Genomic DNA, 15,176 nt, shown 5'->3' with positions numbered 1-15,176 from the left:
AGGTTTCTTGGGAGGCTCATGGGAAGAATTGCGGCTAAGCCTCTGGCAGACCTTAAAGTCTTTCCCAAAGCTGGAATATTGTGGATGAGCAGCCGAGTCTCCGAGTCTTAGAGCAGGGCCTTGACCCTTGGGGGAGCCTCGGAGGCCACCATCTCAACCCTCTGCCATACCCCCTTGACCACTTCTGGGCACGGGGCCTCACTCCCTACCGAAGGTCCTGTCCCATTTGTGAGTAGCCTTTGGTTACTAGACTCGAGTCACTCCTGCTTCTCCCCTCTGGGGTCCAACTGACCAGGGTGAAACCCCTTCAGCTGCTTGCAGATGGCCCCTACCCCCAAGTCTCCTCTTCTCTGGGTCAAGTATCAGCTGATTCCTCCGGGCCATCTCCAATGAATCTAGAACCCCAGGTAGAGTCTGACCAGGCCGGAGGCCCTTGAGGTTGTGCCACCCTCTCTCTTTCTCCCTGCCCCCACCTCTTTTTCCTCCTCTCCCTCCTTCCTCTCCCTGCCCCTGTCTTTCTCTCCTCTTCCCTCCCTCTCTCCCACTTCCCTCAGACCCTTGCCAAGCCCTTGCCCCTCTTGCCCTTGGTGCCCATTCAACCTGGACTCCTCTGCCTCCCCCTTTTCCCTCCTCTGGGGCCTTCCTGCTGTCTCCAGGAACAGTCCTGCGGGGCAGCAGCTGCATCTTCTGGGTCTCTGGGGACTACCCAGCAGTGGGGGGCCTTCCAGGCAGCACCTGAGCCCACCAAAACCTGGGAGAACCAACACAGACCCACAAACTCACACATTAGGCACACAGACACAAATCTCTCCTGGAGAGATCCTGGGGCCCAAGAGAGGGCTGGACATTAGGGGTGGGAGCCTCAGTTTCCCATCCTGCACAATGAGGGGGTTGACTTCACTGGCCCAGGTTCTAAATCTATGAGCCTGGGGAGGGCAGGAGCAAAGCGCCTCATCTTTGGTCCTCCAGTAAGGCTGTGGCCCTGTGCACCCCAAGGTGACCTCTCCTTGTCCAGCCCTGGGCTGTCACCTCCAGGATCCTCCCAGAGCCTGACCTTCACCACTGCTTGCCCCCTCCTGGAGGGCAGCCATCTGGGCCAGGGTGGAATGACCTAGACTCTTTCTGGGGTTGGGTCACCCACATATAATAATGATACTAGAGTGCTTTATGGTTTGCAAAATATTTTATCTCATTTTTATCCTTACCCTCCTGAGAGGGAGGTACTTTTATTATCCCCGTTTTAAAGACGACAAAAACTGAGGCAGAGCTGAAGTGACTTAGCCAGGAAGTGTCTGAATCAGTATTTGAACTCAGGTCTTCCTGACTTCAGGTCCAGGTCTCTCTTTACTCACTGGACTATGTAGCTGCCCCAAATTGACTCTAGTTCCCTTGACAGACTGGCTCCTGTACCCCCATCCCACCCTCAACCTTCCCAGAAGCCTCTGCATCTGCCCGGGTCGCTACCATTCCTAGGTACAGTTCTTGCCTGCTGCATCAGTGGAGAGAAGGAAGGCTCCAGGTCTCAAGTTGGGGTGGGGGGAGCTTGGCATGGGACTGAGGGGCTGGAGCTTTGCCCTTCTTGAGGTCTCTTCATGGAGCCCGCTGGAGGCTCCCCTGGCCTGAGCCCCCTCCCCCTTGCAGTGCTCTGTGTCTGAACGTTGCCACCCTCTTGGAAGCCTCCGGTGGGCAGGGTCTGGCTCCAGGGCACAAGCCAGGCTTGCTCTGTAAAAGGAGGCGGTGGGCCTCTGGGCTCAGGAGTGGAGAGTGACCTGAGACTTGTCAGGGAGGAAGATGGCAGGGCGGTCGAGCAGCAGATCAGGGAAGCTGAGGCTTGGCCTCGCATGTCTGCAGTCGGGATCGGCCCAGCTGAAGGCTAGCTCCACGGCTCCAGGATGAGATGAACTGGAGACAGATTGGGAGGATGGAACCATCAGGCCTGGGGGGGGGGTGTCTGGAGGTGGGGGCTGAGGGAGGAAGAGGAGGGGATGCCCAGCAGCCTTTCCTTACAGACCATGGGGCTCCCCTGATATAACCCCACTGAACAACCGAGGATGGTGAGGCCCTCGGGAGGTCCTTCAAAAATCTAATTGGCTTTTGGAACACGGGATGTCAGAGCTGGGAGGGGGCTGAGAACAGGGATGTCAGGGTTGGGAGGGGGCTGAGATTAGGGGAGGTCACAGATGGAAGGGGCTGTCACAGAGCTGGGAGCGGTGTCAGAAGAGGGCATGTCAGGGCTGGGGGGTCTTTAGAGCAGGGGATCTGAGAAAGGGAACAGAGAACGCCAGGGCTGGGAGAGGTGGGGGTATCTCTTAGGTATGTGTCCGTGGCCCCGTCAGTTCACTGTTCTTCTCCTCAGTTTCCCCGTGACTCTTCCTCTGGGTTCTGGGGGGAGCCCCTGGCTGCCGCAATGTGGGAGCGGCTGCTGCCAGCCCCAAGACGGGGTGGCTGGGGCCAGGCTGCCCTAGGGGGAGGAGGCTCAAGTCTGAAGTGGAATTTTTCCCTCAATTCAGGTTGGCAAGCGACGAAGGCCCCTCCTGGCAGCGATGACGGAGCCATCGGGGGGACCCGTGCAGCATGTGTTGGGTCCCCTCTGAGGGGCCCGGCCACCTCCGGGCGCCCCCGCCATGGCCTAGCCTCCAGCCCAGCGTTCTCGGGGCCAAGCCGGCCCGACTTTGCTCGCGCTCTCCATCGCCATGGGAGGCTGCTTCTCCAAACCCAAGCCAGGTGCCGCCCCCACCCCCACCCCCACTCCTGCAGCTCGTCCTGGAAACGGCGACTCAAACTAGGTCAGGCCTGTGGCGATCTCCACGGGGAGACGCTTCCAGGAATGTTAATACGGGGCCGCCCGGGCTGAGGCCCGAGACCTCTCAGCACTGCCCAGGCTCCGGTGGACAGACCCACATGCCAACGGCCCTGGTGTTGAATGGGGCAGGGGCCTGAGGGGGACGGTCTGTTCTGAGCTGGGGGCGGGGGTGAAGGGTGTTAGCAGCAAAGGGACCCAGATAGCTCACACTACTCTCGTTTGAAAAAGGCCTTCTTCCATGCAAGCTTCTAAAGCAAAGGGGGGGAGCGTCCCTTCCCCCATTTTACAGATAGGGAAACTGAGTCTCGGGAAATTGTCCGCAGGGCTCTAAACCAGCGGAGAGCAGAACCGAGAGTCAAATCCCCTACAAGGAGCTCCCAAGACCTGGGCTCTCTCCACCAAGCCCCCTGAGGCCTGGGGGATGGCAGTCAGTGGACATCCCAGGGAAGGGGCTGGGGGGAGCTTGGGGTTCAAATCCTGTCTGAAGGAGAAATGAGAGAGGGGGAATCTCATCCTGGCAGAGGGTGGCTCTTTGTCCACATGGCCTGTTCATCAAGATTAGGGAGACAGATTGGCTGAGGTGATGGGTCTCCCCAACAGTTGGGCTCCCAGAGATTGGGTCAGATGACCAAGGACCAACCCGAGTGTGGGGGGATGGTAAAGGCGGGGGTGGGGTGGGCGTATGTCCTGGGGAGTCGAGAAGAGAGCCGGGAGGGGGCTTAGAATAGGGGAGGTCAGAGCTGGACAGACCTCAGAGGAGGGGGTGTCAGGGCTGGGAGGGGTCTTAGAACACGGGATTTCAGAGCTGGGAGGACTCTCGGAACAGGGGATGGCAGAGCTGGGAGAATCCGAACAGAAAATCTCGGCTCTTGGGGCTGAAAGGGGTTCCCAACCCTCTCCCGTCCAGCTCTGGGGAAGTCCCAGCCTGGGAGCTGCCCCCCACTTCCTCTCTTCTGATGAGTCTGTGGGAGCTTTTCTCTTGGGCCGCTCACCAGGACTGTCCTCAGTGGACCTGAAGGAGCCTCCAAAGTATCCACAAGCCCAGACCCAAGTCTGGGCTCACAGGACGGGGTGGGGGTCTTGATTCATCCTCCCAAGAGCCCCAGGAGGCCAGACCTGGAGGCACCATTATCACCCCCATTTTACTGCTGCTCAGACACAGTGATTCCCCCAGAATCACTCTACTGGCAGACAGGAGTCAAAGGGAGGGTCCCCAGGAAGGCCTCGCCCCATCTCTGGGCCTCCAGGGTACCCTAGGGTCTTCTGGCATTGCCATGGCAGCCTCCTTCCCCTCTTCCTGAATCTTGGCATTCAGGGTGAGAGCTCCGGCCCTCTTCCCCAGAGGCTGGAGGGAGGAGAGGGATGGGACCGCTGATCCGGCCTACGAGGCTCGGGTCTGCTTCGTCCACTTCAAGAGAGGTCATGGGGAAGGGGTGAGCTTAGCTCTCCTTAGCCCTGGAATGCAGAACAAGGTAGAGATTGTGAAGAGGGAGGTGACGGTTGGAGAAGTAATGAGATCCCCATCACTGGAAGTGGCCAAGTGGAGACTGGTCAGAGAAGCTAGGGAAGCACTTTGTAGAGCCTCTGGAACTGGTCTGGGTGCCCCATGAGGGTCATTCTAGCTCTGGCATTTGGAAATTCTGTGGGGGCCAGGGAGAGAATGTCCTGGTATCCCCAAACCCTGGCTGCAGGCCCTTTTGCCCAAAGCCAGGGCCAAGGGCCAGAGAGGGTTGGATCGGATGCTGAAGGGAAAACTCCATGGGGAGTGTCCGTGCCATCTCCCAGAACCCTCTTCGAGGCCCTGCTTTTTGGCCCCTTCCCCACCTGCAGCTCCAGGTCTGGCCGCCATCGCCGCCTGTGGCCTCCAGGGCTGGGTCGCGGCCCAGATGCCCCTGGGCAGTATCTGGGTCGAGCTGTAGCGGCCGGGCCAGCAGGTAAGCTCGGCCCTCTCGGCTCCTCCGAGGCCCGGTGTCCCCTTTCGTGATGATTATCAATAGCTATTTTTACAAGGGCTCTGCGTTACCTGGGGACCTCTGATCCAGCTCCCCTGAAAAAGCTGGGGTGGAGAGGAGGGAAGGAAGGAAGGACCTGGGATCCATGGAGGAGTAGAGGCCACAGGTGGAAACTGAGGAGGCAGAAACTTGATTGTTATTACTTTAAAAATTTTTATTAAGGTATTGGGGTTTCAGTGACCTGCCCAAGGTCACACAGGTAATTCTTTTTTTTTTTTAGTTTTGCAAGGCAATGGGGTTAAGTGACTCACCCAAGGCCACACAGCTAGGTTATTATTAAGTGTCTGAGACCGGATTTGAACTCAGGTCCTCCTGACTCCAGGGCTGGTGCTCTATCCACTGCGCCGCCTAGCCGCCCCTAGGCAATTCTTAAGTGTCTAAGGCCAGATTTGAACTCGGATCCTCCTGATTCTAGGGTGCTCTATCCACCGAGCCACCTAGCTGTCCCAAGGCAGAACCTGAGGCAGCTACTGGAGAATCTTTGGGTCCTGGAAGCTTGACTAGCTGTTTGTCCTTGGGCAAGTCCTTGCCCTTCCATGGTCTAGACTCTCGGGCCCCTTCAGTACTGATCACTAGTGGGAAAGTGTTTATCTGCTTTCAAGTCTCATTTACCAGACAGGAAGCCCATGTCCTGGGGTGACCAGGTGACGCTGCAGCGGATTCAACATGGAGTTGTGAAGACTCCTCTTTCTGAGTTCAAATCCAGTCCGACACTTCCTAACTGTGGGACCCTGACTGCCTCAGTTTCCTCATCTGTAAAATGAACTAGAGAAGGAAATGACAGATCCTTCCAGGGTCTATGCTTAGAGAACCCTGAATGGTGCCATTATGACTTTGACTGAAACAATTGAATAATATAGTGAAGTTTAGAACGAGTGACTCGGCCAAGGTCATGGTGCTCTCCAACTCGTCCTCCCCGGGCTCTCCCGACGCCACATTCAAGGCTCATTTAACTATGCTAGATGGCGTCTATCTTGAGGCGCAGGGTGTCTACTTGGCTCTCGGCGACCCAACATCCCACAGGGTGGATTCAGAGAGCAATGAGGAGGTCATGGGGTCAGTCCAGAGAATACTGGCCTTGGGCTGTGTTGGGGCAGGGGTGCAGGTCTAGGATCAAATGATCTGCCCTTAAAGAACCCCCAGTTTCCCCATTTGTAAGATGAGTGGACTGGCCTAAATGCCACAAAGGTGGGCTCTGATTCCTCGGCCATCGAGTGTTTATTGACCACCCACTGTGGGCCGAGGCCTTTGCTAGATCCTGGGAATATGGAGACCGAAATCCTTCCTGACCTCCTTTGAAAGGGCCCCAGGGTGGGGACTCTGCAGGCTCAGTCTGACCCAACCCCCGGCTCTCAGTCCATCCCAGACCTCCTCCATTCCAGAGTTCCCTCCCATGGAACCGTCCTGGGAGAGTCTTGTCTCGGTCCTCGGAATCAGCCTCAGGGGCTCCTTCCGAGCACTAGGGGCCTTGAGACGTGGAGAGGATGCCCATGGAGCCCATGGCCTGCCTGTCAGCGATACTAATGGTGACATGACTGGTGCCCATCTCTTATAGTCTCCCTCAGTGCTACAAATGGGTAGTATCCTTATTTTCCAGATGGGGAAACTGAGGCTTGTCTAGGATCACCCAGTTAGGAAGAATCTGGGGGCAGGATTTGAACTCAGGAATTCCTGCCCATCGTGCCATGATCCATACATTTGGTTTTTCTTTTTTTTGATTTTCATTGAGGTTCTTGGAGTTAAGTGACTTGCCCAGGGTCACCCAACTAGTAAGCGTCTAAGGCCGGATTTGAACTTGGGTCCTCCTGACACCAGGGCTGGCACTCTCTCCCCTGGGCTGCCCAGCTGCTCCATGGGGAGGCTTAGGATTAGTCACAAGCATTTCTAGCCCCCAGTATGCGGCCAATGCAGCGCCGTATCCAAGGGGCTGACAGTCAAAAATAGAATAGCTCCTGCCCCCGGACGTGTAAATCTGGACTCCGGTGATGACGTCAATGGGACGGCGAGAAGGGGCAGATGGGGCAGGGGAAGCTTTGTGGGGGAGGAGGTGGCTGCGTGGGCTGCCGGGGAGGAGGCTGACTTGGGCGAGAGGTGGTGTCTCCCAGACGAAGGGGACCCACCCTGAGCCAGCAAGCTGCCCATCTGTCCCTTCTTCCAGTAGGCCTCTGTGGGATGGCCCCACCCTAGCCTTCTGGAACGGGTCTGGGAGAGGATGGGTCAGGGCCGGGGGCCTCCGGCCTCATTCACTTTCTGCTGCCTCCACAGTGGAGCTCAAAATTGAAGTGGTGCTCCCGGAGAAGGAACGAGCCAAAGAAGACGCCTCTCCCAACGGCCAAGCCAGCCCTCTGGCCTACAAAGCCAATGGCCGGGCCCGCCACTACCACCCCGAAGAGCGGCCGTCCACCCTGCACCCCTACCCCAGCCCTCACGACCGAGTGGAGGCCGCCGTGTGCCACATCAAGGACTTGGAGAATGGCCAGTAGGTGCTTGGTGGGTTCCCCTTGGATCCGGGGCACCATCACAAAACACCTGCCTTGCCCTTGGGGTCCGATGCCAGAGTCCTGGAAGGAGGGAGGGAAGGAAGGGGTGCTGTCGGCCCCAGAGCCTCGCAGTCCTCAGATGGGAGCCCCTGGGGACATCTAGTGGGGCACGAGCTTCCCTCTAGAGCTCCTGCCCACATCGGCCTCTGGCTTTGGCAGCAGGACCCCCATCGCCATCCTCCCTTTGGGCCAGTTCTCCCCTCTGTTCTGCTCCTTCCTCGTCCCACCCTTCACTGCTCTTGGGGCTGACCCTTTGGGCCTGGCCGGACTAGGCCAACCCCTCAGATACTGGAGGAGAGGCCTGTGGGCCCTGTGGCTTCCCTTCTCCTGGCTCAGCCCGCCTCCTGGAGCAGGGACTCAAGGCCACTGGCTCCTCTCAGCTGCGCCTTGGCCTTTTGCCAGGGCTTTTGGACTCGTGATTTCTCCAGGTTGGCAGGGATGCTGGGCCAGGCTGGTGGCCTTGGCTCCAGGCCACTGAGACCCTACTTAAGACAATGAGACTCCTTTCCTTCCCTAGGATGCGGGAGGTAGAGCTGGGCTGGGGCAAGGCCCTCCTGGTGAAGGAGAACGGGGAATTCCATGCCTTGGGGCACAAGTGTCCCCACTACGGAGCCCCCCTGGTGAAAGGTGGGCTGGGGACCCCTTTGTGGGAAGGGGGGCTACTGTCTGCAACAGAATGGGCTTTGGAGGGGCTGGGCTGGGGGTTATTTTCCCCTCAGGAGACAAGGAAGAAACCCGGAGAGTGGAGAAGGGGGTATGAGGAGCTTAAGCATTCTTCTGTCCCTGAGGATCTGGGCATCTAGGGGAGTATAGGACTGGGAGGAGCTGGAGGGGTCCTAGATGGAGGTGGGGTCTGGGGCTCCAGAACCTTGAGCAGCCCATAGAACTGGCCCGTGGCCTGGGCATCTGCTGGGTGGTCGTAAGGAGTTTCAGTCCCTATGGATTCCCCCAACCCAGGCTCTCCAGACTTCTGGCTGGGCCCCGAGTGTTGGCTCTCTCCTGCCAGGGGTCCTCTCCAGGGGCAGGGTCCGATGCCCCTGGCATGGTGCCTGTTTCAATATCGCGACCGGAGACATCGAAGACTTCCCAGGCCTCGACAGCTTGCCCAAGTTCCAGGTGAGGTAGGAGGTGGGGAGCGAGGCCCATGAGTGGGAGAGGAGAGGTCCACGGTGGGGAGATGGGAGGCCAAGTGGAAAGGCCCCTGGGGGTAGTGAGAGGAGGGAGGAAGGACATGGAGAAACAAGGGTGGTGTGGAGAGGGGCTCAGGGCCAGGTCTCCTTTGAGCCTCCAGCCACTCACTGAGTTCACCTTTAGGAGGCAGGAGTGTGAGAGAAGTCTTGGGCCAGGCCCAGGCCCTCTGCCCAGGGAGGGGCTGGCTGCCTTGGGAGCCCCTGTCCCTGGATGGTTCTGGAGTCCAGTGCGGGGGGGTAGAGGGACCCATTTTCTTCACTCCTTTGTTTCAGGTGAAGATAGAGAAGGAGAAGGTGTATATTCGAGCCAGCAAACAAGTAAGGGGCTGGGGGTGGGGTGGGGCGGGGAGGCTGGGCTCTGCTCTGGGGCTGGGAGCTGGGAGCCTTCTCCAGATGCTTCCTTTCCAAGGGTCTTGGCAGGGGAAGGGGTATAAAGAGGCAGATTTAAGCTCCTCCCTGTAGACCCCTGCCCCACTGAAATGGCCCCCTCGGAGGGAGTGAGCTCCCCAGCACTGGCCACTTGTCAGGGAGACTGAGGCAGGCAGGGATGGGGGACGTGGTTCTTGACCTCCGGGCCTCTGAGCTCCCTTCCAGTTGAGATTCCGGAGGCTCTTTGGCCTTTGTCTAGAGAGTCGGCTTCTGAGCCAAGCCCAGCAGTTAAAAACACGTTTTGGTCAACTCCTTTGATCAGATGATCATTTTCATTGATCCAATTGGTTTTTTCTTTGACTTGGGAGTGAGAGACATGCCTGGTAACAAAGCCTGGCTGCCAGAGGAGACCCAGCATGGCTGAGCTGGCAGGGCCTGCAGTACTCTGCACCCGTAGCCCCCTCCCCTTTGAAGCGGGGAGGCCCATGCCTTATCTCCGAGGCCAACCTCGAGCTTGTCCTTACGCATCAACCGGCTTCTACTTCTTTTTCCTTCGGTCTTCAGTATCTTCCTTCTCTGGGGCCGTCCTTTCTGTCTTCACCAGGCTTTTTCCATCATCTCTCCCCACCCCTGGCAGAGCCTATTCATAACGATCGGCCGGCATCGATCGCTCCCCTTGTGTTCTGCCAAGATATTCTTGGCCGACCTGGGAGATAGCGTCCCAAGGAGCAGAGAGGTCAGTTGTCTTGCCTGACTCTCAGCCTGGCTCAGTCAGGATTCACACCCAGGCCTTCCCTATTCCACTCATGGCTCCACAATCAGGAAACATGTTCTGAAGTGAGAGCTGGGCTCTTGTCCCGTCTCCACCACTTGCTTTGTGACACTGGGAACATCTTGAGCTAACCCAGGTTCTTCATTCCTGAGAGACCTTGAACCCAAGTGGAACCAGGTCCAACCTCTGGCTCTGGTTCTTCCTGACTGGGGGACCTTGGATGAGCCCTTTCCTGTCTGGGCCTCAATGTCCAAATTCAGTGTGGGGACACTGGAAGTTCTGGGGTGAGACGCTGGGGTGTGCTTGGGGGGCCTGCAGGCCTCCTTGACCAGACAGAACTGGTCTCTAGCAGCAAAGCTAAGGAAGAAGGTATCAGGGAAGCCCCCCCCCCCCCAGAGCCCAGGGTGTTCCATGAGCCCGGATTCAAGTCTTGCGGCTGCCACTTGCAAGAGTGGGCAGGCCCTTTGGGTCTGTCTCCCCTTTTGTGAAATGGGGGTGATCAAAGCTCCTCCCTCACAAATGAGCTCATGTGCTCTCAGGGCTTTGCAGCTGCTTGTTATTACACTGCTGCTTGTTAGACCAGGCCAATAGTGAGCCCCCACCTAGGGGAGACCCAGCTGGGACAGGGAGGCTCTTCCTCCTTCCTTCTCTCCCTCCTACACCCCCACCAGGCTGACCTTTCCAGCTCAGCTGCAGGCTGGGGTGGAGGTGGGGTGATGGGGAGACTCCCTGGGGCCAAGGTCAAAGGAGGGACTGGCATCCTGCCCAAGTGACAGCAAGAAGCCCCTTCCTTTCCCTTCCCAGGGGCTCCAAGGGCCTCCCAGGTCTAGAGCTGCCCCCTCTCCCCATCCTGTCTAGAACCCCAACTTTACCCTCTCTCACTCAAGGGTCATTCTCAGCTGAGTGACCCATTCTTCCTTAACAAAGGCCCCTAGATCAAAGGCTTGGCCCCTGGAAATTCCTAATCCACACCCTTTTCAGGAAGGAATTCCAGGAGGGGAGGGGGTGTCTATCAGCATCTGCTTTTGGGAAAAGGAGGGGTGATGATTTAGTTGTGTGTGTGTGTGTGTGTGTGTGTCTGTGTGCATCTGTGGGTCTGGGTGTGTTGGTGTGTATAGATGTGTGTCTTTGTGACTCTGTGTCTCTGTGTCAGACCTGTGGATGTGTGTATGTCTGTAAGTGTATCAGTCTGTGTGTCAGACATGTGATGTCTGGGTGTCTGTATGTCAGTGTGTGTATATCTGTCTGTGTGTCAGTTTGTATTGGTGTTGGACATGTGTGTGTCTGTGTGTCAGGCATACATGTGAACGTGTGTGGGTCTGAGTTTTGGTGTGTGTCTGTGTGTGTGTGTGTGTATGTCTAAGATTCCTTTAGGGAAACTGAGGCTCAGATCCCTGGGAAAGGGGGGATGCTCAGCAAGGTCCAAGGCTTTTCTTGGCATACTGGGGCTTCCTCCCATTGGGATTTCTTCATCACCTTTGACTCCCACAGGCCCTGCAGACCCAGAGGAGGACAAAAGTGATGGCCAAGTGCATCTCCCTCAGCAACTACCACGGTGGGAGCACAAATATCCTGATTGTGGGAGCAGGTGTGTACCTGGGGGGGATGGGAGGCCTGCATGGACACTTGGGGGGAAGGGCTCTGAGTTGGGATCAGGCCAGAAATCTCCAACTTTCTCTTTGAGAATACTGGTCATACTGGTGTCAATCCAGAGTCAAGTTTGAGGCTTCCTGAGAGGTGGTACCCCAAAGACTCCCTACCAGTCCTTGGTTTGGGGCTCAGTGACAGGGATCCTCAACACTCCCCCATCCTCACCAAGTCTCTCTGGCCTCTGTTCATCCTTTTGTGGTCATCCTGCTTCTCAACCCTCTTCTATCTTGGAGTTTCCCAAGCCTTGTTCCTACCCTCACCCCAGGGCCCATACATCGGGGGGGGGAGGTGTCTGCCAGCTTCTGAGTGGTGATAGGGATGGGTGGCTCATGACCCTCAGGGAGAGGGATGGGAAGAAGGCAATCTGATTTGCTCAGACTTCTTCTGGTAGGGGCAGCCGGCTTGGTGTGTGCAGAGACCCTGAGACAGGAGGGCTTCTCTGACAGAATTGTGATGTGCACGATGGACAGACACCTTCCTTATGACCGACCCAAGCTCAGCAAGGTGGGCATCTCCTCCTCTCCCAGGCCCCAGTGCTGGGGAGAGGAAAGGCCTGGGACTGGCTAAGGGGGCAGGCGTGGGCCCAGATGGTCACGAGGACCCAGGAGAAACCATGAAGCCATCTTCTAAGGCACCTCAGATCTGGAATAGAATAATGACTTGTAATACAGATAGCTAGCATTTATACCTTGTGAAGCATCGTACCTGGAAGTAAGAGTAGCTGGGGTTTACATAGCACCTTATACACATGACCTCATCTCATCCCATTATTATCCTCATTTTAAGGATGGGGAAACTGAGGCCCAGAGTGGTTCTGACCATGTAGCGAATGTTCAAGGCCAGATGGGCTCTGTCTTTGTCTGTCTCTCTCTGCTGTGTCTCTTGGTTAGAATGACTTGGGGCTCTGCATCTTCTCCAGGACACGTCTCCTCAGGGGCTGGGGGCAGGTCCAGATTCAAGGACAGAGGCTTAGCCTGGCTCCTAACTCTATGGAGATGGATGGAATACTGACTTTGGAGTCACAGGCCAAAGTTCCAATCCAGTGTCACTCACCAGTCATCTCTGGGCTGAGGATTTCTCATCTGTGAGATGAGAAGGGGGCAGTGATGGGGTGGGAGGAGGATTCAAATCCCACCTCAAACATGTAAATGGTTGTGCGACCCTGTGCAAGTCACTTCACTCTGTTTGCATCAGTTTCCTCATCTGTCAAATGAGCTGGAAGAGGAAATGACCAACCCTCTTAGTATCTGCCAAGAAAATCCCAAATGGGGTCAAGTGGAGTTGAACGTGACTGCACCAACTGAACGACAATAAAAACAGGGGAAGGGGCTTGAATGAGGAAAACCTTCCCTTGCTCTCACTTCAGAAAGAAGCATCCAGTCCTCAGCCTGGGAATGTCACCCCCATCCTCCCTTGCCTGATCTCAGAGGCATCCCTAGTTAGGGTCCTGGGGCCTTTGGTCACTCTGAGGAGCTTCCTCTCCACTTGACTTGGGTTTTCCCTGGCCTCTGGCCCCTCACAGGTTTGGAGGAGAGCAGGGATTGGAATCTCTATTTTGGAAATCTAAGTCTAGATGGGGAGGGAACCGCACAGGATGATGAGGGAGAGTGCTGGGTCAAGGCCTCCAGAGGTCTCCTCACCAGTAAAATATTTGATCTCCCTACCTCTCATCATGGTCACCATCATAAACTTTGGCATCTTCTCTGGTAACCTGCCCAATGCTCTGTACTCATTGGGCACTAATATTTGTTGAATTGACTATGGGTGATCACAAGATAAATGAGGGGGTGGTCTGAGAAGAAGAGGTGCAGGGTTTCTGAAAGAGAGCCAAAGGAAGGGTAATGGCAGGAGCAGGACACCTGCAAGGAGCTCCTGATGAATAAAGGTAGAGCTTCAAAAATCTAAAAATGGTGGCATTCTCTGCCAAACCAGAGCCTGCAAGGACTTGGGTTCCTGGAGAGGGGCCTCATAGGTTTCCCTTTTCCCCCACCCCATTTCTCCTTTCCTGTTCCTCCCTTGGATATTGAGGTCAACTTGGTGCCTTCAGACCCAAGGGATGAGGAAGGGATGGCAGGTTTCTTATCCTGCATCTCCACCCTCCCTTCCTGCCTCCCAGGGGGCCTGGCAGTCCCCCAGAAGGGGTAGCCTCCTCAGGAGCTCCTTGCAGGTGTGGCTTCTCCCTGCCACTACCCTTCCTTTGGCTCTCCTTCAGAACCCCTGCACCTCTTCTTCTCAGACCACCCCCTCATTTATCTTGTGATCACCCATGGTCAATTCCACAAATATTAAATGTCTAATGAGTACAGAGCATTGGGCAGGTTACCAGAGAAGATGCCAAAGTTCATGATGGTGACCATGATGAGAGGTAGGGAGATCAAATATTTTACTGGTGAGGAGACTCAGTAGAATGTAAACTCCTTGAGGGCATCCCAGCACTGGATACAGTGCCCAGAGCCTGGTGAGTGTCTGCTGTTTAACTGCATGACCCCATTCACCTTCCTCAGAGTAGCCTTTCTTGTCAGCAGTGGTCTCCTTCAACCATGCTGAGAGATCTGCCAGCCAATAACGACCACTAGTATGTCTCAAGCCACACCATGTTGTTCTGAGCATCCACGAGAAAACACACAAAGAACCAGCTCACTCCTTGTTCTATTGATTGGCTGAGTCCAACTCTTCATGATCCCATTTGGAGTTTTCTTGGTAAAGATACTAAAACAGTTGGCCATGTCCTTCTCCAGGTCATTTTGTAGATGAGAGACTGAGGCAAGCAGGGTTAAGTGTCTTGCTCAGGGTGACATGTGGGTAAGAGTTGGAGACCGGATTTGAACTCATGTTTCTGACTTCAAGCCCTACACTCTATCCACTGCAGTGCCACCTAGCTGCCCCTTATATGGGGAATAGCTAGCAGTTCATTTTGACTAAATTGAGTAGCCTAGGAAAGACTGGAAAGGTCTTTTTCAGCTGAGGATTGGGACTGAAGACTTTTGAGTAGGGGAGTGGTGGGGTTGGGTCTACATTTCTGGAAGGCTACTTTGGTAGCTATTTAGAGAATGGATCGGAGAGGTGAGAACCTAGATGCGGGAAGACCCATGAGGAGATCGGGGTGGGGGGAGCGCTGATGGTCTGGATTAAGATAGAGTCCACACAAGTAAAGAGGAAGGGAGGGAAGAGAAAGGCACTGTGGAGAACTGTCAAGGCTTGAGCCTTGGCTAGGCATGGCAGTGAGGAAGATGGAAGAGTCCCATCAACAGAAACAGGTTAGGAAGGGGAATGAGCCTGGGGGCAGGACACACTCTATAGATGTTGAGTTGGGCTGAATGAATGAGGGCTTGTAAAGAGCCAGCACTACGGGTAAGAATGGGGCTGGCAATAGAGAAGTGAAGCAACCCGAAAATGCTGGTGGGTTGAGTAGGTGGAGCTGTCCAGTAGCACCATAGATCCGGAGAGAGACCAGAGTTGTAAGCCGGAATTTGGGAGTCATCCGAAGAGACTCGGGAGCCCCTGGGGGCCGATGAGATCCACAAGACAGTGAGTGATTGGGAAGGGAGAAGAGAGGAGCACTTCCATCTGAGGACACTGAAGAGCAGCTGGTGGACACCTGGAGCGTACCCAAGAGAGAGCCATGTCATAGTGAGAATATCTGGGCTGAGAGGGTGACTGACAACACCAAAAGCCGAGGATATGGAGAATATGGGTCAATCAAAGGTCCCTGGATCAAATGAGGGAACCTTGGGAAAGTGCCTTCTGCTCCTTAAAAGGTTATGCAAATGGTACCATCATCCTCCTCATCATTATTTATTAGGAAGTTAAGGGGTAGTTAGATGGGTAGAGTATTGACGC

At 55.8% G+C, this 15,176-nt stretch overlaps 1 protein-coding gene across 3 annotated transcripts in view; it reads left to right on the top strand.

Annotated features, from left to right (window-relative positions):
* The first annotated feature begins 2,678 nt into the window (after positions 1–2,678).
* AIFM3 (AIF family member 3) overlaps positions 2,679–15,176 on the top strand; it is a 35,565-nt gene continuing 23,067 nt past the window's right edge. Inside the window, exons 1-7 of one of the 3 annotated variants that reach the window (XM_074201144.1) lie at positions 2,679–2,724; positions 7,081–7,294; positions 7,873–7,982; positions 8,362–8,471; positions 8,819–8,863; positions 11,178–11,274; positions 11,728–11,840. In XM_074201144.1, coding sequence (XP_074057245.1) covers positions 2,694–2,724; positions 7,081–7,294; positions 7,873–7,982; positions 8,362–8,471; positions 8,819–8,863; positions 11,178–11,274; positions 11,728–11,840 — 720 coding nt within the window. In that variant the 5' untranslated portion in view covers positions 2,679–2,693. Of the gene's footprint in view, positions 2,728–7,065; positions 7,295–7,872; positions 7,983–8,361; positions 8,472–8,818; positions 8,864–11,177; positions 11,275–11,727; positions 11,841–15,176 lie in introns of all 3 variants that reach the window. The other 2 variants (XM_074201146.1, XM_074201145.1) reach the window with 2 other exon arrangements.

The sequence above is a fragment of the Macrotis lagotis genome, chromosome X, assembly GCF_037893015.1.
Source record: "Macrotis lagotis isolate mMagLag1 chromosome X, bilby.v1.9.chrom.fasta, whole genome shotgun sequence".
Lineage (NCBI taxonomy): Eukaryota > Metazoa > Chordata > Mammalia > Peramelemorphia > Peramelidae > Macrotis > Macrotis lagotis.
The sequence above is the reverse complement of the archived record's forward strand: the minus strand, read 5'-3'. Positions and strand labels throughout refer to the sequence as shown.